This window comes from Rhopalosiphum padi, chromosome 2 (assembly GCF_020882245.1).
Source record: "Rhopalosiphum padi isolate XX-2018 chromosome 2, ASM2088224v1, whole genome shotgun sequence".
Lineage (NCBI taxonomy): Eukaryota > Metazoa > Arthropoda > Insecta > Hemiptera > Aphididae > Rhopalosiphum > Rhopalosiphum padi.
The window spans coordinates 2,014,467-2,040,081 of NC_083598.1; the positions used below are offsets into that span (position 1 = coordinate 2,014,467).

The 25,615-nt window shown below is 26.6% G+C and overlaps 1 protein-coding gene across 1 annotated transcript; it reads left to right on the plus strand.

The window, feature by feature from the left end:
• Positions 1-218: 218 nt before the first annotated feature.
• LOC132919948 (uncharacterized) lies at positions 219-25,580 on the plus strand. The gene is made up of 3 exons (XM_060981900.1): positions 219-429; positions 24,845-24,993; positions 25,065-25,580. Exons 1-3 carry the CDS (start codon positions 349-351, stop codon positions 25,162-25,164), a joined length of 330 nt encoding a protein of 109 aa, XP_060837883.1. The 5' UTR covers positions 219-348; the 3' UTR covers positions 25,165-25,580.
• The last annotated feature ends 35 nt before the right edge of the window (positions 25,581-25,615 follow it).

The following is a 25,615-nucleotide window of genomic DNA, read 5'->3' on the forward strand; positions in this document are numbered from 1 at the left end:
CTTTTAAACACGCCAGTAAAAAATACTGTCAGTCCTAAGCCTGAAAAAGTGTGAAGGAAAGTTCAAATATAACATGTACCTACTTATATATTATAGTATATAGAATAAATTTATATATTATATACTTTAAATTTAGATATAAATAAGCTGACCGCAAACGGCACGAAAAAGTTGCCGACCGCAAATGTTCTGACCGCAAATGTCCCGGAACCGTTATTTCAACAATTTTATTATCATAGGTTTATATAATAGGTACTGATATTGTTATATATTATTATACTAGTGTGTCTGTTGAGGAGTAGTTTAGTTAGCAAAAACCACTCGAAGAGACTAGTTCGTTGGTATGTAATGTCAGTGGCGGCCCAAGGCAAGGGCGAACCTGGCGGTCGCCCGGGACGCCTCCAGAATAGGGGTGCCGGAAGCGCATTTGTAAGTGCTCAAAACTTATGTTTTAGTAAAAAATTTTTTTAAATTATAACGGTGTGTAATAATTACATTTCTTTGTAATAATAAGTTGTTATATATTTAAGCTCTATTTTTAAGGGTGCCATAATATCTTGGGCCGACACTGTATGATGTTACGCTTATTCTAAAATGTTAGCATGGAATTAGTTATTTAATTGATCTATACTAATATATAAAATGTTAGCGTTTGTTTGTATGTTCGGGATAAACTCCGAAACTACTTATTCAATCGTCGTGCAGTTTTTTTAAATTAAAGAGGACATCACAGAGAAGCTTGTAGGCATATTATGTAAATTTAAACCGATAAAGTTAATAAATAATTAGTTATTATTAACTAAAATTTTGGGCGGAGCTGAGACGGGTGTGCTAGTTGATAAATAAAATAATGTTTTTTTAAATTTTTAAATAGAAAAATAAGATTATATTAAGCACATATCATATTTTAGTATGGTAAAACATTATTAAATTATAGTAATATAGTTTAATAGATTGATTATTACTCAGAAGTTCATGTTATTTTTTTTATTTTTTAAATTTATAGTTATTTACCAATAATCGATTACCTATACGTTTTTGATTATTCACGAAATGCTAAGATTTCAAACTAAAATATTAAAAAAATGTATTTAGATTAGCCGACTTAAGTTACTGTAAATACTTTTCCTTAAATGAAAGAAAATCATTTAGTTGTGTAGTTTTTTTTATTCGAATAAACAACAAAGAGCAACTTCGTTATGTATAATGTATGTATAGGTTATAAATAAAAACTACTAAAAATGTTTTAACAAAAGTTTCAGAAATTGTTGTTAGAGATATCAGAAAAGTTTGGAGAGTATAGTTTGAACCACGTTTGAAAATATATCAAGTGGTATATCTCATCTACCTGATGTGGCTCATCTCGATCGAATTAGTTTACAATGCGAGGTATACCAATGCCGATTTAACCGGGAACTGAGGTACACTAAAACCGAAATACACTGATGTAACGTCTTTTTTTTTTATATTATTCGTGTTTATTCGTGAAGTCGGGTTATACCTATAGTTAGTATTATATATATGTCTTTCCCGATAAAATATTGATTTTTATCGTTTTGCTATTATTTAGAAAATAATATTCTTTGAGTCTTTAAAATAAATATCATCGTTGATTACTATGGTACATATTACATTGTATATTATAGCCGCATAGAGTGGTACTGTTTTACAAAATGTTAATCTTTAATATAGTAAATAAGTATTCACTTATAGTTTTTAATAGTGGTAAATAATCATTAATCAATGATCTTGAGTTTTTAAAAATAATAAGAAAAGGATGATGAAACAAAATTGTCGATTATCTACAATTTCAGAAAAATTCGGCTTAAATATTAAAATTAAATCTATTCAACTTTTTTCTTTTTATAAATTAAAAATTTTTTTTTTCACTGTCACACAATTTAAATATTATTTAATTTTTTCATGAACTGTGCATATCAAAAAGGCAAGTATGCCAATCGTAATAAAATGAAAACCAATTAACCAAGTTACGTCGACTAATGTATTAACAAATACAAATAATGAAAGCAATTGATATTTTTTACATTTAAATTCATTCATTTTTTTTATGTTTTAATTAAGTAATTATAAGTAATTTATAAATTGTATTATGTACCCATAATTTATCGAATAAAACATGAAATTTTAAATTATATTTATAAGAGGGGCGAAAATATTTTAGTGTCAATGTATATATGGATTGATTATACTTAATCCGACTATGCTGCGGATGTGCTAAACACGAACAAGATGAGTTGTCGCAAATTTTAGTGTTATAGTGTGGCGTAACGTATAGGCAATATTGGTACGTTTCTGTGTTAAAGTAACCGATTTAAAATTACCATAATATAATAATATTATGGTATCTCTCCGTGTACATTTTATAGTTCAGGGCTATTTGTGTAAAATTGGAAAGTGATTTTAGACATATATATAATAATAATAATAATAATAATAATGTATACTTGCCTGAATTATGATAGATGTTTATAACGTTGTGCTATTCTAATTGTCCATTTTTATTCATCAAGATGCGTATAATAATTTGGTACTTTCACCGATTTTGAATGATAGTTATTTACAATAAAAAATCATTAAAACTTAATACATGCAATCACTTGAATCACTGTTGGGTTATTCGGTGATTTATCTTTGATAAATTAAATTAATAAATATAGAATATACCGGGTGATTCATTAAACATATTTACCCCCATTATTATTTATTTCCTCTTAATATTGAATTAATTCAAACATTGATTTTTGGCATTTTTAAGTATATTTATAGGCACCATTTTTTTTTTTTATGAGAACCACTACTTGTTCTTATCAATTTTCGACCAGATGGATTTTTTTGTATATATTTACGTACCTATCGTAACCTATCCAAATCAAAATTTGAACGACTAGTTTCTGAGTTATTAATATGTATTTAAAAAAGGCAATGTTCTTAAAAACGATTCTATAAAAGCATAAAATATCAACGGATATAATATTTAATCTTCTACTACTACTATTACACTTTGACACGAACAGTTTTAAAAAATTATAAAATGTTGATCGATTAACATTAATTAGTAACTAGGTACCATAATTTCCATACCATCATAGCCATCTCGTATCTTATCAACGTATTATTATAATTAGTTAAAAACAATTATTATTTCAAAACTTGATTATTTATACACACAGTATTAAAATCGTATACCATTTCTTAAAATATCCACAGCACACAATATAGAAATAGAATTCAAAACAATTGGTTTCAGTTAATCCAATGAACTATCGTGTGTCTAATATAATACTACTAATATTATTTCTGCAGTGCGGCTTCGGTGGCCTTATCATATGGGTATTGAATATTATTTTGCTTCCTATTTTCAAGTCGAGTGTCTCACTTCCGTTTGTTGTATATAAACGTACGAACATAAATTACACAACTATACCATAACTATTTTTAATGTTGTACTTACTCGAGTGTTTGACTGTGTAAAGATATTGCTACTAATACTTATTGCTCAAGTGCTGTCGCTATGTTATACATTATTATTTGTTATTAAAACGATTAAACTATTATGCTTTTATGTTTTATATATGATTGAATTGTTGAAGCTATAAAGTACCCGGAATTGTGCGAATTACATACTTATTGTTATTTGTTAACTTTTTACGTATAATATATAATCATCTACACGCGGACAAAAAATATCACATACGTATTGCCATGAGGTCCGTCAGCTTAGCACCCCAGAAGTGAAAATTTGCACATTTTTTTAAGTTCAACGATAAATAAATAAATTAATAAAACAATTTTTTTTAATAATCCATAGGCAAATTTTCAATGTTCGATACTTTTGGGTATGTTATAAGATTGTTGGTAAATGCAGAAACTAATATTTTTTTTTGTCTAAGAGTTCACATTTATCAAATAAAGGAAATACGATTGTAATTTATGCTAAGTTGTGCAATAAACGACTAAACACGTTGTATGCCGTGGTCGATTTTGGTAGTATTATTTTTATACCTTAAGCCATTTAAGGTATACAATTGTGGCTTTACGACAATTATACACGTTTCATTTATTAAAATGCTTCTTCTGACTTAAGAATATCGGTTTTTGTTTTCATTATATAACTATAATAATATGACACAATACTCTCTATTTTAGCCACAAGCATATAGCTTATAGAAAATAGATAATTAAATTGTATAATGTATATGATTGTATATTTGTAAAATATATCATTTGCTCATAAATATATAATATATATTTATGTATATCAATTCTGAATTAAAAATTTGAATAAGCCAATAAACTATTAAAGCGCTTAACGCACTCGTAAGTTTTCAGTATTGTGTGTCTCCAAGATGTCTTTGCTCAAACATTAAATAATTAAAATTTGAAGTTTCAGTGATAATCATAAATAAAACTAATAAACTAATTTCTTAGATCCTACAACTTTAACGATATTATTGTGATGTCATTAGTTTTCCCCAGCTCACCAACACACACCACAGGAATCAGGATACATAGAGCTATATTAAATTATATTGTTGTCAAAGTATTAAAAAACTATTATAAATTATTTTTGTTTAGATTATTATTATAATATTAGTTTCTACTTAATATTCATAATTTTGCAATAGGAAAAAACCATCTATTTTTAATTTACGATAAAATTATTATCGAGTCATTGTTTTTTTATTTTATAAACATATAACAATATTTTCATTTTTAATTACCGTGAATCGTGAACGTAATAGTATTATAAGTTAAATTAGTAAAGTTATCTTATTAAAATATTATTTTGCGTAACTAGGTATTTTAATTTTTAATTTGCAGTATTTTGTATTCATTATTTTATTAATAATATTTCAACTTAAAGTATGTGTTGTATATGGTAAGTGCCCATATTTTTATTATAACAAATGTATTAATTAAGATAGTAAAATATACAATGATAAAAACTAGCGAAATCGCTCTGCAGTAATAAGTTGTAGGGTGTATAAGTTTCAAGTGTATGTCGACATTGAATGAGGTAATTATTATGGATGTGTTAGAAGCATTCGTTTAGCAAGTGACCTTCCGATTTTACCTTAAGTTTAATTAGTAAGTAGGTGATCAACCTATCATACTTATATGGTTTTATAATAAATATATGTATTATTTACCTTTTTTTTTGTTTATAAAATTTTTTTAAAAATTTCTCCAGTCATTAATCAGTAGTAGTGTCACCTAAGATGTATTTAGCAATAAATTATAAAATAATAATTATAAAGAATATTTATTTGAGAACGATTATATAGTAACTAATTTTGATTTATTAAGTTTATTTAAAAACTAGACAAAGTTTATTTTGACCAAATGTAGGACTCGAATTTTTGGTATCGAATTTGAAAATCCAATATTTATTCCTGAAATAATTTATTAAGTAGTAAACTCTAATACTCTATAAGTTTTATATAAGTTTATAGTTGGAATACTTAGTTTTGGTAGAAAAATCACATCAAACAGTAAAATTGAAAGTAATTTAAATTATTTAAAATAGAGTATTTAATAATGAAACTATGTTAATCAGAGTTAATAATTTTGTTGAAAAATTAATTAATTATTATAGAGACGTTCATCTGATTTTACGGTCAAATGAATATGCCCCAATAATAATTAATGACAAAACCTCAAACTACATTGCTATGTGATTCAAAGCAATGTAGTTTTATGTGTTGCCATAGACACTTATAGCGAATAAGGAGAATGTGGACAGACTAAAACAAGTTTTTTGTGTAATAGCAATATAGCACAATAGAATTATACGAAGAAGAAACTGCAGTTGAAAACAGGAAAAATCAAGGATTGAAACCAAAGTCTCATTCGTCAAAATCCTTTTTAGAAAAGTAACCAGGATTTAAGAATATTAAATAAAATGAAAGAGGACCTATTTGTGAAATAGCGTTACTAAAAAATGGTTCTAGCTTCAATAATAAACCTTCACTCGTACCAAGTTTATTAAGTGTAATGTATGTTTTGCGGACTCATTATTATCCGTATTAGCTGTTCCTGCAGCAGAAAGTAAACACTCAATTTTTATCCAACAGAACAAATGAAACTGCTAAATTTGTATTAAAAATGATTGGTAATAGACCCACTAACGAGATTTACAAAAATATAATTTATTTGTTGGCTCATCATTTCATAAATCGAACAAAACAGTTGATTGGATATATTACTTTGTTTGATATAAGAAGACACATTAACTGCCTTAATTTCAACAGTTTTGATCGCTGCGAAAATAATTTATGTTTTAATTAGAAAAGAGAATTCTGAAGGAATTATTATTTCATTTTTTATCATTGATGGGCCAATTGACTTACAACAAGAAATAGACATTTTTTTTTATGCTTTCAACAAATATATATGTATCTATGATTGCTTGTAATTAGGTATTAATTTTAATTTTTATTTAATTTAATAGATTTTAATTTAATATAATATTATATTGTACAATAAGTATAAATATAAGTGGTATGTAACAAAAATTATAAATTATAAACGATGATTGAACATTGATCATGAGAAAGTTGATTTTAAATTTGACAGTTAGCCACTTATGTTTTTTAAATCAAAATTTAAATAATAATATGAAGTAGGTAATTTTTATATATTGTCTATAAACTAGAAAGTGATTGATTTAAGGAAATGAATATAGACTTCGATAGTTAAGTGAAAATAATTTAAAAAAAATAACAAATCATATATTATTTTTTTAATTTGGTTTTGAAATCGAAATTATGAATTCAGGATGTCAGCTTAGCATCTTTTATAGAAAAACAATTATTTGGGGATTGAAATTTAAGTTAAATTCTGATTTTGTGGTTATAAATTATTACAAATTAATTAATAATTTTCTAGTTTAGTTTGAGATCGACATTTTTAATTCGGGTGTCAGGATTATGATAACCCAACACCCCAAAAAGAAGACACCAATTTGAGGGTTAAAACTTAGGATACAAATTAATATAAAATGGTTACTTATTTTTCAAAAAAAAAAAAAAATGTGCAATATATCACTTTTGAGGTGCCAGGTTGACGGGCCTGTTGCAATGTGTTATTAAAATTACACTTATGACGCATCTCATATTAACGCACGTAAAACGTATATAATAATATTGTTAAGATATTTTGTTTCTGCAGAAATAATAACAGTATGAAGTTACATATATTTACTGTTATGAGTTACCTGCTCATCATTTTCTGAATATTATAAATTATATTATATGTACGGAAGATGTTTGGTAAATTATTTGTTTATATTTTAAACATCGCAATCGAGACAGTTTAAAATTGAATTTCGTGGTTAAGTTCAATACATAAGATACAATGCAAACAAAGACATTTTTTATGAAATTTCAGAATTTTTTACTATAGTGAAACAATATGACATTAAAACAGAACGATTTACATAACTTTTCGACTATAAAGTTCTCGAATCTCAAAAACCATTGTGATTTCATAGAACGATAATTACAGAAATAAAGGTTATATTTTATGTTTTATTTTTATACTAGAACGTTCATGGTTTATTTAAACCTAAATAAATATAAATTTATCATATACTATAATATTATACTCACATAATACAAGTTTGATTTTTAATCGGTTTATATTTATCAATAGATTTACCATTAAGTGTATAATATATTTTACATCAATATCAGTGTTTTTAAGTTAAACTTACGTCAAAATTTAAGTTATTTATAACGCTCCTATAACAATGTAACACAATATGCACTTTTTATATTTAAAATAGTGTAAATATTAATAATTAATTAACTATATATATCTGTTATTATTTCAATACAATTTTCTTATATATGTATATATATTTTTTAGATAATTATTTATACAAATGAAAAATCAATGAGTAATAAAGTAGCATCAGCTTAGCTCCTTACTACTTTCGATTAGTTTATTGAAAAATTCAAGGCAAGTAACTTTTGAATCATAACTATATATACGATTATCTTTTTAACCTTAAATATAAAAGTGATAAAAATCACGTTTACTGAACGCAAATGGACGGAACGTTTTTAAAAACAAAACTTTAACAACACTATTAAACGCAATAGTATCGAGACAATCGTTTTCCTAACATTTATAGAGGAATAGTAACATTTTAAACTCGTGATGACAAAATATTTATTGCGATAAGCGACACTAAATTAATAGTAAACGATATTACTGTAATCGGTTTTTCGAGTGTGTAAATACTAAATACACTGAAGTAGCTATACAACATAATATTATAGAAGTAGTTTACTGCCATTCATTACGAACAACTAAAATAAATATAAATACACACACACATTTTATCACAAGCCAACCGATGATAGGTGATTTTATTCTACCGGACACGATGGAGTGTCTATACACTATACATAGTACTTGTGTACGTTGTTTTGTTTGATGTGAACTCGAGCTGTTTGAGAAACTCGATCGATAGGTTTGATCGCTCAATTAGACGCCGTTCAAAATATGTGACGCGAACGACGGTACAGCCTTGGTCAGTGTCCATAACCATACCTAATATAATATATGATTATTACTTTAATATTATGATGATGATTCCTAATATTACCCGCCACCCGTGTATAAAAATATTTGTCGTAACGTATATGTGAAACACTAATCGTAATTATTAATAATTTGTGTAATGACCATTCACTGTAAAGTTTTAAGTAAATCAAGTTTCACGACCAATGCATTTTTATTCGTGTATTTACGTATGCAACAGGTTTTTACTATGAAAACAATTATTGTACGCGTAATAAAATAAGAAAAAAAAAATGTTATTACGTCGATTGGTATCATACTGGTTTATTAGTACTATAATAATATAATATTATATATCTTCTACGTCATCCAGCAAACAATCATTACAATTTTTCATCGTAATATCATATTATGGTTTTTTTTTTTTTTTTTTATATTAACTACCGACAGCAAGTATAAATAATGAAAATAAAAACAGATATTATGGGAGTGTTTTGAACGACGACACAATATTTACACTAATAACTTATATATTTTTATGTCGATGTTCTGTAGTTCTAATTAAACGATAGGAAAATTCCACAAATCGTTAGTTATTAATTATGCTTACTCCAAGGTCTTTTGAATAATAATCAGTGTTAGCTAGTTATGAGGTACTTACTTGGTGATAATGTGATATCCCAAAAAAATGTATAAGTATCGATCGGTGAACAATTATTAATATGTGCATTGCATCCATCTAGTGAAATCGAATTTTTACACGAAATAGAAATCATTCTCTTTCACTTTATTAAATCAAATAAAACATTAAAATCATTTAGAGGATATTATTTATTTTTATTATCTATCACTCTATTCCTGTAAATTAATGTAATATTAAAAATTATAATTATTTCTATTATTTTATATCGTCAGTTTTCGGATGCGAAACAAAAATATATTACATAATAAAGTACCTATAATGTTTATTAAATATTTAATAACCTAGAATTGTCGTCAATAGGCGGTTTCTCCTATTAAGCTTTTCTGTCAAACCTTCTTCGTTATCATTTAAGCTTATTATTGTAAAAAATTCTATAGATTATTTAATTCGAATAAAAATATATTTATATATATATTTAGAAAGAAGAAATATTAATTCAGATTTTCTGATGAAAATTATTGTTAAAGTCCTAAAATATGACGGTTTTCACAATATATATAACTAAATTAAACTTATTTTTCACTGCTAAAAAATACGTTAAAATGAAAAAATCTATGTTCAACATTTTAGTATTTGATCAGATGTATAGTTGTTGTTTGTATAAATACTTTTTTGTGGTTATGTTTGAATCATATCCAATAAGGTAAGTGATGAAAATATTTATGTAGTAAAAATTAAGCAACATCGGGAAATTATTAAACTATGGCCGAGAATGCATAAATGCCACAGTGGTTCATTCGAATAATAATAATAATTAACACTTTTATATAAAATAAAATAATATATTTATATATACATCATTCATATATTCGAAGTTTATACACATGGCTATGAGCCTATGATACACGTGTCATAACGGCTACTGGATTTATATGATAATCAGATATTAATAAGTAATAGATAAATAATTAATAATTTTTTTTTTAAGAGTTTCTCGTAATTATTTATGTATACTATTCATTGCAGTATATAATAGTATTCTTTTGTTCGTTAATTTTGTTTCGGTGTTGCATTTTTCATGATAATTATATTTCAAATGATTTAAAGTTTAAGTTACTATTTTTAAATTACGACAAAATTATTGTTTTGTTTTATAGTTTTTGGTACCTATCTATTTGCCAATATATTTTTTAAAAATATGGAAATGTTTTTACTTATTACTTGTTTATTTACTGTTTTACATAAAAATAAAATTACGTAAAATCCAATATCATCTATAACACATAGGTATGTTACTGTATGATGTATAATTTATATTTTAATAAATTGTTTATAAAATTAAATATTAAACAACATTTAAATTTAAATCAAACTTGAATATTTTTTCTTGTGTATAATAAAATATTATACTGTGACATTCTTTACATCAACTATAGTATACACTCAACACTTTTCAACTCTGTCCATAATGTTATATATTATTAAAACTACATACCTAGTTCGACATTCGCCATCAACCTGAGTGAACTCAATGAAACAATTATTAACAACTGTCTTCAAATATACAGTAAAGTACTTGTATAACTAAAAAAATAAAATACAAGAGTTATAAACCAGACATGTATTTTTATTAATATAATAACCTATTCAAATTGTTTAGTGTTCAAATCTCCAGCTACAGAAAACTTGTCCATAAGGATTATATATTATAATATATCCTTTCTAGATAAATTATAATAACATCGTAATTGAATTCTCTAAATAGTTCAAACCATGTTACAAGTTTACAACGTATTTTAACATCATAATATCATAATGTCCTTCGCGTATCTATCTAACTCTATTTTAAATAGGTAAAAATCTTAATTTCAATGTAATACCTATATAATTAAAGAAATTATTTATTTTTTTAAGTATTATCAGAGCGTGTACACCGTTCATTCAATCTATACTGCAGTGTCGCAAAATCTCATTTTTAATAAAGCATATTTTACATAGTAATTTACATTTAGAGTTATTCCATTGTGTCCTTGAACCAATCTGCACTGTAATAATCTATTGCTATTTACATTACATTATGAATACATTAATGAATCAAATCAAACGTACTAAAGGACTAAAATTCAAGACCACATTTGGTTCGACAACGATGACCCATATAATATGTTTCTGATATATTCCTATACACACGCGATTATTATTTTTCATTGGCAGATGTCCTGCAGGTAGGTACGCGTTTTATTTTTATTTTAACACTGTTTCGCTACGTCGAGGCGAACGTTTGCGTTAAATCTAATATGCGAACATGATTTTTGACGAATTACTGTTTTAGTCACGATGGCATAACATGATGGGAATAATATAATTTATAATATTTACTAATCAATACCACGGTTAATGTCCACGATCGAATTACGACAGGCCTGTCAGCCTTTATTGTATTATTTTATCTACGGCGCTAAACAATCACACAGGCGGCAACACGAGTAGTAGATGAGGCATCAGGAACACGGATATATACAAAAATATGTGTTGAGTTATTAAAACTGCTTCAGGAGATGCAAGGTCTTCGACATTTTATATTAATATATACACATGGCCAGTTTTTTTATTTGGTCTCACGAAATTATCGAGGACCGCTTGCGTAATGAGATTACGAGAATAAACATAATTTAAAAAAAAAATAATAAATTTCCGGTCAAAGTAACGAAGTTTACCTAACTGCAGCTATTGGACGTGTTCAATAATTATGTTTTTCTTTATTAACTTATATGCGACTGTTTTAATTTTAAAAGTAATAGAATAATCTTTAATTGTCCCAATTATTCGTTTTGAATTTAAAATGAAATAGTTTTGGTTGATTTTCTGCAGAATGTGAACCCAATTATATAGGTATAATAATGTGCTATTTTTGAAGTACAGCTGTATGTTTTTAAAATAAATAAATATTGTATTAGGCCATTGGGGTATAATATCTATGAGCCTTCCGCATTGCCTATTTTTTAATTTTTGGTCGTGGAGGGATCAGGGGGCGCTAATATACTTGGATATACTTAATTTCCGACGATATTATCGAACTTTTATAATTTATTTTTTTACAAAGTAGCTTCAAATACTTGTAAATATATATTCTATTCTTTGAAATTTATACAGAATACGTAACTTAACGGGAAGACAAAACATATTTTTACCAAAAATACCAATATATTCTAATAATTTTCCAATTCATTTCTAGGTAATACGTTTTTCCTAATTGAACAGGTCTTGAGAATGTAAGTAGGTGTACTTGTTTAATGCATTATAAACAAGGATGTTTAAGCTTATAATTACATTAAACCTATTAAATTGAATTAATCTTTTTCAAACATCAAAAATAATGAACTTATTCAATTTTTGGATTATTCAAATAATACTTAAACCCAATTTCCTACCATTAGATCTAGAGAGCAAATTTTTTATTGAAAATTATTTTGTGATTCAAATAAATAAATTAATTGGCATAATTAGTTTATATTCTATATGTAAACGTAGCTCGTATTAGGTACTTCAATACAACACATTTATATAATACAGTAGAACCAATTTCAAGTTATTACTTATTAGTTTTAGTATTATATAGTAAATTGAACTATTCTCAAACGTGCAAAGGTAAGAGAATTATCTATATTTGTCCTATGTGTCATCACGATATTTAAATTTTTTATTTTAAAATTAAATAACTTATTTTAAAAAGTTAAGACCCATGTCTTATAACATAAAAACATTTTACCTTTAAATTGGGTATTTTATCAATTCACTCTAATAACTCAAATTAAGCTCGGTTGTTTCTAACAAAAAATTGCTATTTTTTATGCGGAGACAACGTGTCATACAAGTTTAATGTCCTTTTTTATGAAAAGTAAATAAATCAATAAACAATAATTACAAGTTTGAAAAAGAATAGTATTAATGTGGCATAGATAATAGTATATGAGTATATAGTTATAAAATAATTAATGTATTTATAATGGGATAGTTTTCATATGTGTCATTGTCTTTATTTCAGAATTGCTCAAGTTTGATTTTGTTGTGACGACGTAATACATATAGTATGGGATTTCCAAAATTAATGACAACTGATTGATAATGTATATAATATACATACATAATATTATATATTGTACATAATTACCAATGACAAATAATATACTACGAATTCGATACATTTATATATGTCATATGTGATGGTAATGGGAGAGGCAATATTCGATACAATATTTCAAAAATAAAAATAAATTTTAAATTTTGAACAAAACAATAAAATATATAGTTCTTCTTTATTCTATGAAAATAGTATAACGAAATTTTAAAAATTGCACGTAAAATATTTATATGCTTCTGTTATAATTTATAAAAGAAACAGTAAGAATAGTTCAAATTTTAGTTTGTTCAACTATAAATTATGATAAAAAATATTACAAGTGAGAATAAATATTTTTTGATAATAAAAAATAACTTTGTTAAATGTATTATAAATATTTTAAATATATGTACTTCAAATTATTTAGATGACACATAATATGTTCCTAAAAATTTCAGGTATAATATCGCCGTAAATTAATCAAGTTTTTTTATTTCTGTGCACTGAGGTACGTCATTTATTGTGAAATAATAATATAAAATATAATATATTATTCATAAATATTATACAAAATTATAAATAACTGAAATTTTAGTAAGTTTTGCTAAAAAAAAAAAAAAAAAAAAAAAAATGAAATGTCAGTCTGATCTGATATTAAAATTTATAGGTGAATTTTATCATATCACTATAATTACTATAATTACAACTATATTATTTAGTGATTTTAATTAAATATTATGCTGTCACATAGGCTTCTCCTAAAAATTGCAGGTAACTTCATTATAAAAATGTATAATTGAATCAACTTTTTATTTTTTTCCGGAACACCTACTACATTAGGAATGTGTCCATGTCATATATTGTGATATTATGAAATACTAATACATGATCGTTATTTATAAATATTTTATTTTAAGACTGTATAAACTATAAATAGCAACGCAGTTTTAACATTAGGAGTCTAAACACTAATTGAAAATTAATCTATTATCATTTGGTTCATAGTTTCATACTATAATATGTATTATTATTTTTATATAGTTGAAGAAAGTTTAATAGAGCAAAATTACCGAATAAGTTTAGTAGTTTTATAACTAATTAGTAAAACAACCAATATTTTCTTCGAAGTCCATGGACTTTCTCATAGAACCAACTTTCAACTATAGAAGTATAGAACGTATTTTTATTCTTGTATTACAAAACATCATCAGTCATCATTACTGTATCTTTTGTGTTCCTAGTTCTTAAATTAATCTTGTTTTAAGTAAAAATAAAATTTACATTGTATTTTTATTTCTTACATCAATATTGCATATATCTAAATAATTTTACGTAAATTCTTAACTGGTAATAACCACTATTCTGACACAATTGTTATAGATATGTTTTTATCTTACAATTATTTAGCTAGAAAATAAATAGATACAAAACACAATAACACAAAGAAATGTAGTTTGCGAGGAGGAAATACAAATTTCAATTCTATGATGCAATATCCAAACAATTTTGAGTGTTTACCTTTTAATAATATTATAGGTAGGTAATAGGTACACGATAGAACTTAATAGTCGTCAAACGATAGTTGGATGATAATGAGGCCATGAGGGGGATATCCGGATATACATATGACTATATGAGCTTTGATCGATATTCATAATAATATCATCGATATTTTAAATAATGTAAATAATAATAATATTTTTATAATATAAGAATATAAATATATATTCTGATTATAAATATAATAAACTCAAAATAATAATAATAATAATACTTATAAGTTATAATACTTTACTCATAAGATGTGTTTTAAACAGTTATTAAATTAAAAGTTCAAAAACAAAACATTTAAATCTTAAAATATAAAATAAGTATACATTTTTAGGTTTTTTCTCATTTCTTCTAAAACTAAATAAAAAATATATTTAAAATGAGTTGCCTATTTTAAAACTCGTATATTTATAACATTTAGTTATTATGTTATTTTAGAACCATCTTAAAATAGCTTGGCTATTGTGGCTGTTAATCTTTGAGGTATAATTATTACCTCAAGTGAAATATTAATGGTACCTATTATTTAATGTTTTTAATTAATCAATCGATCTATAACTAATTTAATAAATTATGTTTTTAACGATCATAGTACGTGTTAAAAAAATCAATATCCCTCACCAAGATAAAGTAATTCGTCTACCACCGACGATAGGTATTTATTATTGTGGCGAAACCATATATTATAATAATACACCTATGAAATTCCGACGTGATACAAAAAGTATGAGCTTTAACATAAATAATATGACCTAGTGCAGTCCAATTTATAAGTATACCCAATATATTAGACTTAGACGGTCACATATCATTGTATAGTGTTATGGGTGTAGTTAGTAAATATTCTCCATTGCCTATATCGCGTCGTTTTCGCGGTTTGCGGATAAATAGGTAGATATTAGATAGTTTATTTTGTAATGATATAGTCTCCGATAGATATACTGCTGCAATCGCTGGATATAATTTCTCCTATAATATATAATATAATATTATAGGTACTATAATCTTAAATTTTTAAAATGTTATCATATTCTGATGGTTGAATCACATTATGTTATTATTAGGTATAATTTCATCATTTTTATGTACCTTCATGCTACTATTATTATAATATGTAGGTACCTACATCCAATATTGCCGTTTATAATACACTTGATATAGGTTCAGATCTTATTAATCTGAAACAAATGGGTTTAGCAATTTGTAAAAACTAATTATTATATTTTAAACTCGTGTATAAATACGTTTAACACATTTCGCAATGTTACAACTTATAAATCTATTTAAATTTATCGCGTGTGTTTTTAATGAAACATAATATTATAGTACAGTAATTTATAGTATTGTTTTCGGTGATCGAATAATGAGTAAATACTAACTATGAAATTATTCACTGGCATAACTTAAATTAAAATTCTAGAGTAAAAAAAAATTATCTATTCAAAGTATACATTCTGTTTATTTCTTGAAAGTGAAAAAAAATTGTCGATTGTTTTGCTATTAGCTAATATCCGTGGTTCTTTACTTAAGTATTTATATTCAAATATAGCTAATTTTTTGTCATTACAATCTTATCTACAATAGTCCATATTTAAACTCAAATTTTTAATACCAAAATTTAAATAAAAACTAAATATTTTCTCTAAAACTGTACATTAGGGCAAGTATTGATTCCAAATAGATATGCTTTTATACTTATTGTTGCACTATTATTGAAAAAATAATTCAAATTGCTATAGTAGTCAGTTTTCCGTGGCAAGTGGCAGTCAAACAATAACTACTTAAATAAAAATGTGTACGGTCTTTATTTCCACCGTTTATTCTTTTATTTAGTTTAATAAAATATATATATACAAAGAATAATATATTTAATATTGCATCATTATTTTATTTTAGCATATTATTAAATATTATAGTATAATAGTAACTATACATCATAACAAAATTAAAAGTAAATTAATATGATTATTAATTAATAGTAAGCTTTTCTGAATTCATACTTTAAAAATAAATTTTAACTAACACTTAAAACATTACTATAGTATAATCTATCCCACAATTTTGTTGTAGGTACATTCAGGGATACCTACTGAATAAATTTGTTATTTTATTTTTTCAGCAATGATTGACCCCTATAAGGTTATAACTGTTCTGTTTAATACGCTCTATCCATACATATTAAAAATATGAACAAATATTAAACTATTATAAATTATATATTATAATTTATATTATTAAATATACGTTGTACGATATTTACTTGTTTCATATATTCTGTACAAATTCGTATTTATATAGGTACGTTATTTTATGATCATTGATCATTTTTAACATCAATTAAGTCGAATTAGTAACTTATGTAATGTAATTTAGTTAAAAGTAACTTATTTTTTTTAATTTGTTAATGTCCACCGTCTAACTTTGTAAATTTATGTGTATTTATAAGTATATAAATATATATTACATTATATTTATTATTATGTTGTGGTACATTCTTCGTTTATTAAAAAATATTAATATAATTAATATAAATATATACATCGTTATATTTTATCTTTACATACGAAGATTTGTTGTTAGTGCGTAATAATTGATAATATATGTACTACTTGTAGATAGTTAGATTATTACCTTGTTAATTTCAGTTTCTTTAATACAGAAAGATCAGCAAACTAGGTCTAAACTAGATTATTTTCAGTATGAATATTTATGAGATTCCCAAAACTTGTTATATTTTTCCGCATACCTACTGTATCTAAGTACAATAATTACGTTGGTAGGTATTATTATATGAATACTTATATTTTACGTATATTTTTTTTATGAATACATTTTTCATTTGAAGTTTTTTTTATAATCATAAATATTAAATGATATTGTTGTTATTTTTTAATTTTAGGTAAAGAAGATAAATTGACTACATTGTTATAAGTTATACTATACATAGATAATTTACAAACCAGCATAGTATATTTATAAAATATTACAACTGGAAATTGACTGTAATGGATTATAAATTATTAACTTTGTCATTTTACTTTATAAATTAAATATTGTATAACTAATATATTACTAACTAAAATATTTAAATAAACGCGATTAAACCGGGGAAAATAACTAAGATGCTGCATTGCTGCATATAGTTAAAATGCATGGTACTTTATAAAAGTAAAAAATAAAAAGCAGTATTTCTGCAATCAAGAAAACTGGCAAATTATCATACATTGATACACAGATTCACAGAAATAATGTAATAGTAAGTAATTTTATAGTTTATTAAGTAAATTATTAAACTATCAATAAAATTTTTAAATATTTATATACTATAATTATATAAGTATAATTATTGTAAATAACTCATTGATTAATTAAAAATATATTAATTATATATACGTACCATAATATGTATTAATAGCTATTCAATATTTTTAGTTTGTTTATTAGGTTAGGTTAGGTTAACATTTTCCAGTAAAATTGGCTATTTTCTCTCACTTAAGATTTATAAAATAAATTATATTATATAATAAATACATTTATATATGTATTATATAATATTTTTGCTTTTTATATATTTTTGAGATATTTAATATAGATTAAAATGTTATATAATGTCGCGACGAAATGAGTTTCACTTGTTTTCTTGATATAGCCATGGCTCATGAGTAATATTTAAGATACCTTGCGTACCTAAATGCATAATTTTTATTTATTAGTTTTTATTATTGAAAAAAACGATCCGTGGCTTAATGTACAGATATTTTATAAATACAACATATTAAATTATACAAAGCAAAAAGTTACAGGTTTATATAGAATTAATTTTAAAAAGAAAATGATGGATTCTCGTTGGCTATGCATAATGTATGAAAAATAAAAATGATAATTTAATTTGAATTTATAATTTATTTTACTTTTAATGAATTCAAATTTTTTTAATACTTGTAGTCTTAACTTTACTATAGTTTTACATATTAATAGTTGAGTTTTTTGCCTATACTAGTTTAAAAATTATAGATTTTTAAATGTAGGACGTAGGTTCAATCATACATAATTGCAATACATATATAATATAAGTAAATACATTTTCTTATTGTTCAATAATTATTAGTAATTTTCTTCAGTTAAAATTTTTCACACACATTTTATTTAATTTTTTTTTGTCCTTTAACTATTTACACGTTTCGTACACATGTCATACCAACTAAATTAATAATAGGTACGTATCTTTAATTCAAAAAATTTCCACTTAATAGATTTTTATACTCTCAGATTACGATTCTTATTATAGGTTTATTGACAGTGCATATTATAATAAATTTTTTTAGATTTTAACGAATTTATAAAGTTTTTTTAGTGTGTTATTTAATACTCGTACTACATTTTCAAGGTTTTAAGGTTTTTATGCATTAAATCCACAGCACTAATTTTTTTAGCCATAGGTTAACATAATCATTTGTATAAATATTGTTCGTACAATATTATGATGTAGGTACGCCTATATTATGTTATGATAGTTGTTTCCAAAATATAATTAAATTATCGATGAGATTCTGAAAATATAAAATAATAGAAATAATATATAGGTAACTAATAAATAACAATACTACGATATTCTGTATCATTCCACAAAACTAAACGGATATGGTCAATATGGACTATATTTTAATTAATTATATTAATAATGTTAAAATAATTATAAAACTCTAAAATTATTTTATTTATTTTTTAATAAAATACATGTTGAAAAATTGTTGGTATTTTTAGACAATTTAAATAAGGGGTTGTGTGGAGGACGTAACCCCTTCCCGGTTTGCTTATAAAAATAATTACTATTCCCCCTTCAAATGTATAACTCATTTTATACCTATGTCCTATACGTATGTTCAAAATATATAATATTATATCTATCCTACATACCAACCTTATATTATACTATATACTCAAATGACTGAATTGGTGTAAGATTTTTATCAACGATTTACTAATAGCTATTGGAAATTAACAGATATAACCATAAAAAGTATCTTAAGTTAAGAGCATCTGTAATAACGGTTGGTTAGGTTAAAATCAAATTCTTATTGATTTAAAAAAAAAAATGATATAACTTATAAACTACACTTTAGTATTTTACAAATTATGTGATGATATAAACGATTTTATTTGTTAATGTATATAATATGTTATATGAAAAAAAAAGTATTGATCATTGTCTTAATTGACAGATATATTATGTCCTTTCTCAGTACTGTATTAAAGACGAAGGGAGTTATTGAGGTTTTAAAATTGTGTGGTATTACCCTTTATAGTAACTTTTTTGTTGACCAGTAGTTGTAACCACCTAGGTTATTAGGTAAGTCGATTTTTGTTATGACATAGACGATAAACTTTCCCTATAAATCCCAGATTGGTGACCTGGACAAAAAGTTTTGGTGCCGTCATTGGTAATCTATCAAATGTTATAAATATTTCTTAAAGGTTAACTACACATTTCTTTTATAGTATATGCATTATGATTATGGTATCCATGATCTACTACTTCTGAACTCTTATTACTCCAATATATTATCGAAGTATTATGAGATGACCTAAGTACTTAACCTAACATAATATTTCTGTAAGAGCGAACTTTAAAAATGTTTTTAGCATTTTATGCATTTTAGATTTTCTAAAATGAACCTATTGTTGTTCATATTTTGAAGTTATAATTAAAAATTCCCATTGCTTTTAAAAAAATAATAGGAAAATACGAGAATCATTTATTACATAATATTATACTAGTATTTGAAAAAATTGATTTTCTTATTAAAAAAATAATCTTATTTGATAGTTGAAATCATAGACTTATAATTGATATTCCACATAACACATATAACAAATTTACAATCCTTATTATACCTAGTTTATATATCTATCTTTGCTGTATCCATCAGTGTTGTATTTACAATTCATAGCGTTTAAAATGTATACGATATGTTTCAACTATTTCTTGAAACATTATTTGATACGTATGTAGTATTAATATTTAATAGTGCATGCAGTTCAATACATCGACCATGAATTTATTGTTCATGTAACTCTATATACAAACGAATATACCTACTTTTAAGTATAGGTAAATATTGTATATTATAACGATTTTATTAATCATTATTTCGTTACTTAAGTAACATAATTTAAGTATTATATCCTTGAAAATATAAAAATAAAAAAAAAACAAAATTTTATTAAATAACAGATATTTTATTAACATTTTTACATAAAAAAATTGGGTGCTCAAAGTGGCACAAAATTTAGTACAGAGAAAAACAAAATGTATTAGGAAAAAAATAATTCTAGTGGCTTTTAGAATGATAAAGAAACAAAAAAAAAAATGAATATATTGTAGCCAAAAAATTTTGATTAGAAAAAAAGTTGCCAAAATGGCTTTTCAAAAGATGCCAAAAGTGGCTTATAACAATAATAAAAAATAAATCAGAAAAAAAAGTAGCAAAATATAGCTTTAAGAAAAACAATAAAAAAAATTAAAACATCAGACAGGACGACACAATAAACGAATAATGGGGGGGGGGGAGGATACGAGATGGCGTTTTCGGTGCGAAAAATTGCAAGTTAATGGCCACTGGTCGCCTCTGCAACATTCTCACGACCGGACCTGCGAGCAAACGACGAGTGTCACGGGTTCGTTAACTCGGGCGCGTGATGCGTCGACCATAACGGATGGCGAGGCTCGGCTGGCTCGGTCGCAGGGAAGCGACGGTAGACGGAGATTTTGGAGCTAGTGCGCGATGTTATGCGCTACGACATCGGATATGACGATTTTGGCGACAAGCGGTGGCGGACCGGAACACGGGAAGAGCTTATGGATTGGAGCTGCGGAACCGGCGGCGAGACTCGGCCGGCGGTATTGCCCCACAGGACGAAAAAGAGAGTCAGCGAACTGCGCCACAATACGCGCCGCAGTCCTGATACTCTCCGCGAATCCTCCTGCAGGCAACTCGTCGGACGCGTCCGCTTCCGGTAGCCGCCGTCGGAGTCACACGCGCCGCCGAACCCTGGAACCTCGAGATTCCACGGGTCCGGCACCGCTGACTTCCGCGTTCCCAACTCCTTTATAAACTCACCCCGCGAACTGATAATCACCGCCGCCGTCGTTACTAGTCGTCATCATCACCGTCGTCTTCGGTACCGCCGGGGCGGGATCGTTGCCCGCGTCGGTACCATCTAGCCACCGCGTCTCCGTCATCCATCGTTCCACGCGACCTCGACAACCGGGCGCCCGCACAACCGCCAGAGGGTCGAACGCATCACGGCGACCGCGAGCTCACGACGACCGCAAACCCGTCGCGTCGCTGCAGGTGATCGCGAGAACGTGCTCGGGCGACATACCGCCGGACACCGTCCGTGCACTTTCTCGTATCCTCCCCTCCGCTTTCTTCGTCGCCGTCGTCACGTGAACGATGCCCTCGGCCAAGGGGGCCAACTCCGGACGCTTTTAACGACGGATGCAACACGCTCCCGACACAACGCGTTTTACCCTTCGCCACGCCGCGGTAAGACGACGAGTACGACGGGGAGCGCATCGTATCGGGAGTGATTGTTCATCCATATCGAGCCAGCCGACAAGCTCGCCGAAATTATTCCTTATTATTTCGTTGCCCTTTGCCGATTGCGAGACGTCGCCAGAATCCACCACGAGTTGTTTATCGCGTTTGATATTTTTGACAGCCTCGTCTGCTTCATTCATTACTCTTTCGATGGCTTTCGTCTGGTCCAGCAGTGATCTCAATAGCTGGGATACGTTGTACGAGAACGATTTAGTGTTGTTTTGGGATGCCATTTTAATGTACGGAAATATGATCGTGCACACGCGTCTTGCAATTTAGATTGTAAATAAACATATTTAGAATATCGTCGGTCACCGGCAGACGATATCGAAAATCTCCAAGACGACGAGAAAAACATTGTTTATTACAAGCCAGCGAGTATCTACGTGGCTATACACGTTCATCAATTTTAATCGCGGGCCCGTTTATTTTTCCAAACACTAATAATTATTGCGATATACAGTGAAAATTCCATAAAACGAACTTCCATATAGTTCCATTTTACGATATATTTTTAAAAACTATGACCTTCATTGTTAATGAATAAGTACGTAATATTCCATTTAACGAATTCCTCCATATTACGAATTTTTTTTGTTGCTTATTCGACTTCGTTTTATGGAAATTTCACTGTGATTGATTAATATTGATTTTGAGTATTAATTATATTTTATTGTAATTAAATATGTTATATAATATATATATAGTAATATCATAATAATTTAATATAGTAATTTGGTATAGTATAAGTGTTTAGTTTTTATACAAATCTCGAAATAGTTGAAGTATAATATGAATAATGATGGTTTTCATTTTTATTTTTATTATATTTTAAGTTAATGTGAATTATTAGATTAAATTGTTATTTTATTAAGAAACGTAAAATCAAACTGTGATTTTTATTAAATATTCAAGATTTAATAAAAAAGACATGCATATTGGGTACTGGGTAGGTATATAATTGTATAAAAATAAATATTGAATTTTTTTTACAAGAATTATTTTACCAGTATTTTTTTTGTCGAACTTTTAGACAGAATTCTAATTCGACCTATGATATAGGTAGAGAGGTACATAGACTTATAATATATATTATATATTATATTATAAGTCTATGGTTGAAATGTTCATCAAATTTTAAACTATAGCATTTCTATACACAGTATAATTTTCAAAGTATTTATTCGATCTTTATTTTTTGAGCTATTTAAAAACATTTGAAAGTTACAATTTTTTATTCATCTATATGATGTCGATAAAACGTTTTAACTTTATTTAAAAACTTGAAAATTTTATTCGAGATTTATAATCAATCATATAGTTTCTTTATGTGGAAGTTAAATAAAAATAGTTAAGTGAAAATCCACAGTAATATTTTATGAGCATTTTAAGTTAGAATTTTCACAAATTTCGTCAATATCATGGAAATTTACAAATTACTTTGTTTAATTATTATATATACCTTATACCTATTTAGTTAATTTAATACAATTTTTAACTATCATATACCTACATATTTACATATTTAATCGATTTGAAATTTTAATATAAGTTGCGACTTATAAGTTGTTAAAATTTGAAATAAATAAAAAAATTGAACATATTTACATAAATATTTTTTATGAGCATCTGAGTTTTAAATGTTGATAAATAATTTGAAAATATGAACTTCACAAAAAACGATTTTGTGGTGTAATTAAATGACGAATAACGGCAGATACGCATGTAATTTTCACTATTTTTTTATATGTATATCATGTTTTTTATTCATGACACAATTTTTAAAATATTTTTACTTTTTTTGAGTTACTTATTCATTATTGATATTTGAAAAAATATCAATTAACATTTTTCAGTGGGTAAAAATATAAGGTTCTTCATAAGTTGTTACTATATAGCTATTTCAAAATATTAAAGATACATAGAGATGATTTTTTTTATAAATATATGAAGTTTGACAATAATTGTCAAAATCACGAAAATTTATAAATTATTATTCTAGTTAAAAACGAATAAAATTTTCATTTTTTTAGCAGTCATAAAAATTTAGTAGATACAAGGTTAAATATTCATAAGCTTTTCATACGGGAACAAAAATCTAAAAAAATATTTAGGTACCCATAATTTTTTTCTTTTAAAAATATTTAGATTAATTTTATGGTATTCTCTGTTTATGTAACGAATCTATTTGCCCCATTTTAGACAGATAAATCGGGACTGCTTCAAATTTATTATAATATGCTACCTAGTATAATACAAATATTTACTATTTTAATAAATAAATATTAATTATGTTAATATTAAAATGATATGTTTACGGCATAAAATATATTTTTCATTCTATCTTTTTTTTTTTTTTATGGAAATAATATTAAGAGGCCAAAACATGGAGGCGTCAATCCTCAGTATGCCGTTCTTGAACGCCATAGCGCCATTACACGATCTTCGCCCGTTGTAGGCGCCATACAATCGTCTTTTGTCTGTGGCACCATAGCGGCAGTGCTGCATCAATCGGCGTCGTCGGTGTCAGTTATTATCGTAAACATAATAATAATATTAATAGTATTTGTTATTATTATATATTATGATTTTTCAGCGGGGAACCACGACGAGCCGTGGCGAGAATTATAAACGCCGGGTTCGTCGGGCGTCGTTGTAGGCGGCACCACGGTTTGTTCCATGAGAAAGCGGTGTGATAACCGCGGCGCACCGAATGCGGTTGATGATAAGACGGCAGCACGGTCCGTACGCGGTTGTGTGTGTGCGCGGGCGAGTGTATTTACACGCGTTTGTGTGTGTTGTCTCGTGTGTGTGCGTTTTCGCGTGCATTAAATTTCGTCACAGTGTTGTGTGTGCATGTCTGACCGTCATAGACCGATCGGGCAGTGCGTGGGAGAAAGATCGAGACGGGATCCGCGGCGACTAGAGATCGAACAGGAAACGAAAAGTGGGAAAGCCCATAAAAGTCGTCTCCGGAGCTGCTGATCTCGTCGCGTCCGGTTTGTGACCGGCAAAAATCTAACGCGCGAGTGTGCATATATTAATTTTTTTTATACTAAAAATACTAGTGTAATAATTTTTTTTTTTTATACCTAGGTTTTTAATATAAATTTTAAGGAAAAAAATGAGTTGTTAAACTAAACGCCT

Excerpts from the sequence above, each read along its gene's own strand:
- LOC132919948 (XM_060981900.1), top strand. The coding sequence starts at position 349 with ATGTCAGTGGCGGCCCAAGGCAAGGGCGAACCTGGCGGTCGCCCGGGA. Across the intron at positions 430-24,844 it reads GGGGTGCCGGAAGCGCATTT|AGGCCAAAACATGGAGGCGT; the intron begins GTAAGTGCTCAA and ends AATAATATTAAG. Across the intron at positions 24,994-25,064 it reads CATCAATCGGCGTCGTCGGT|CGGGGAACCACGACGAGCCG; the intron begins GTCAGTTATTAT and ends ATGATTTTTCAG.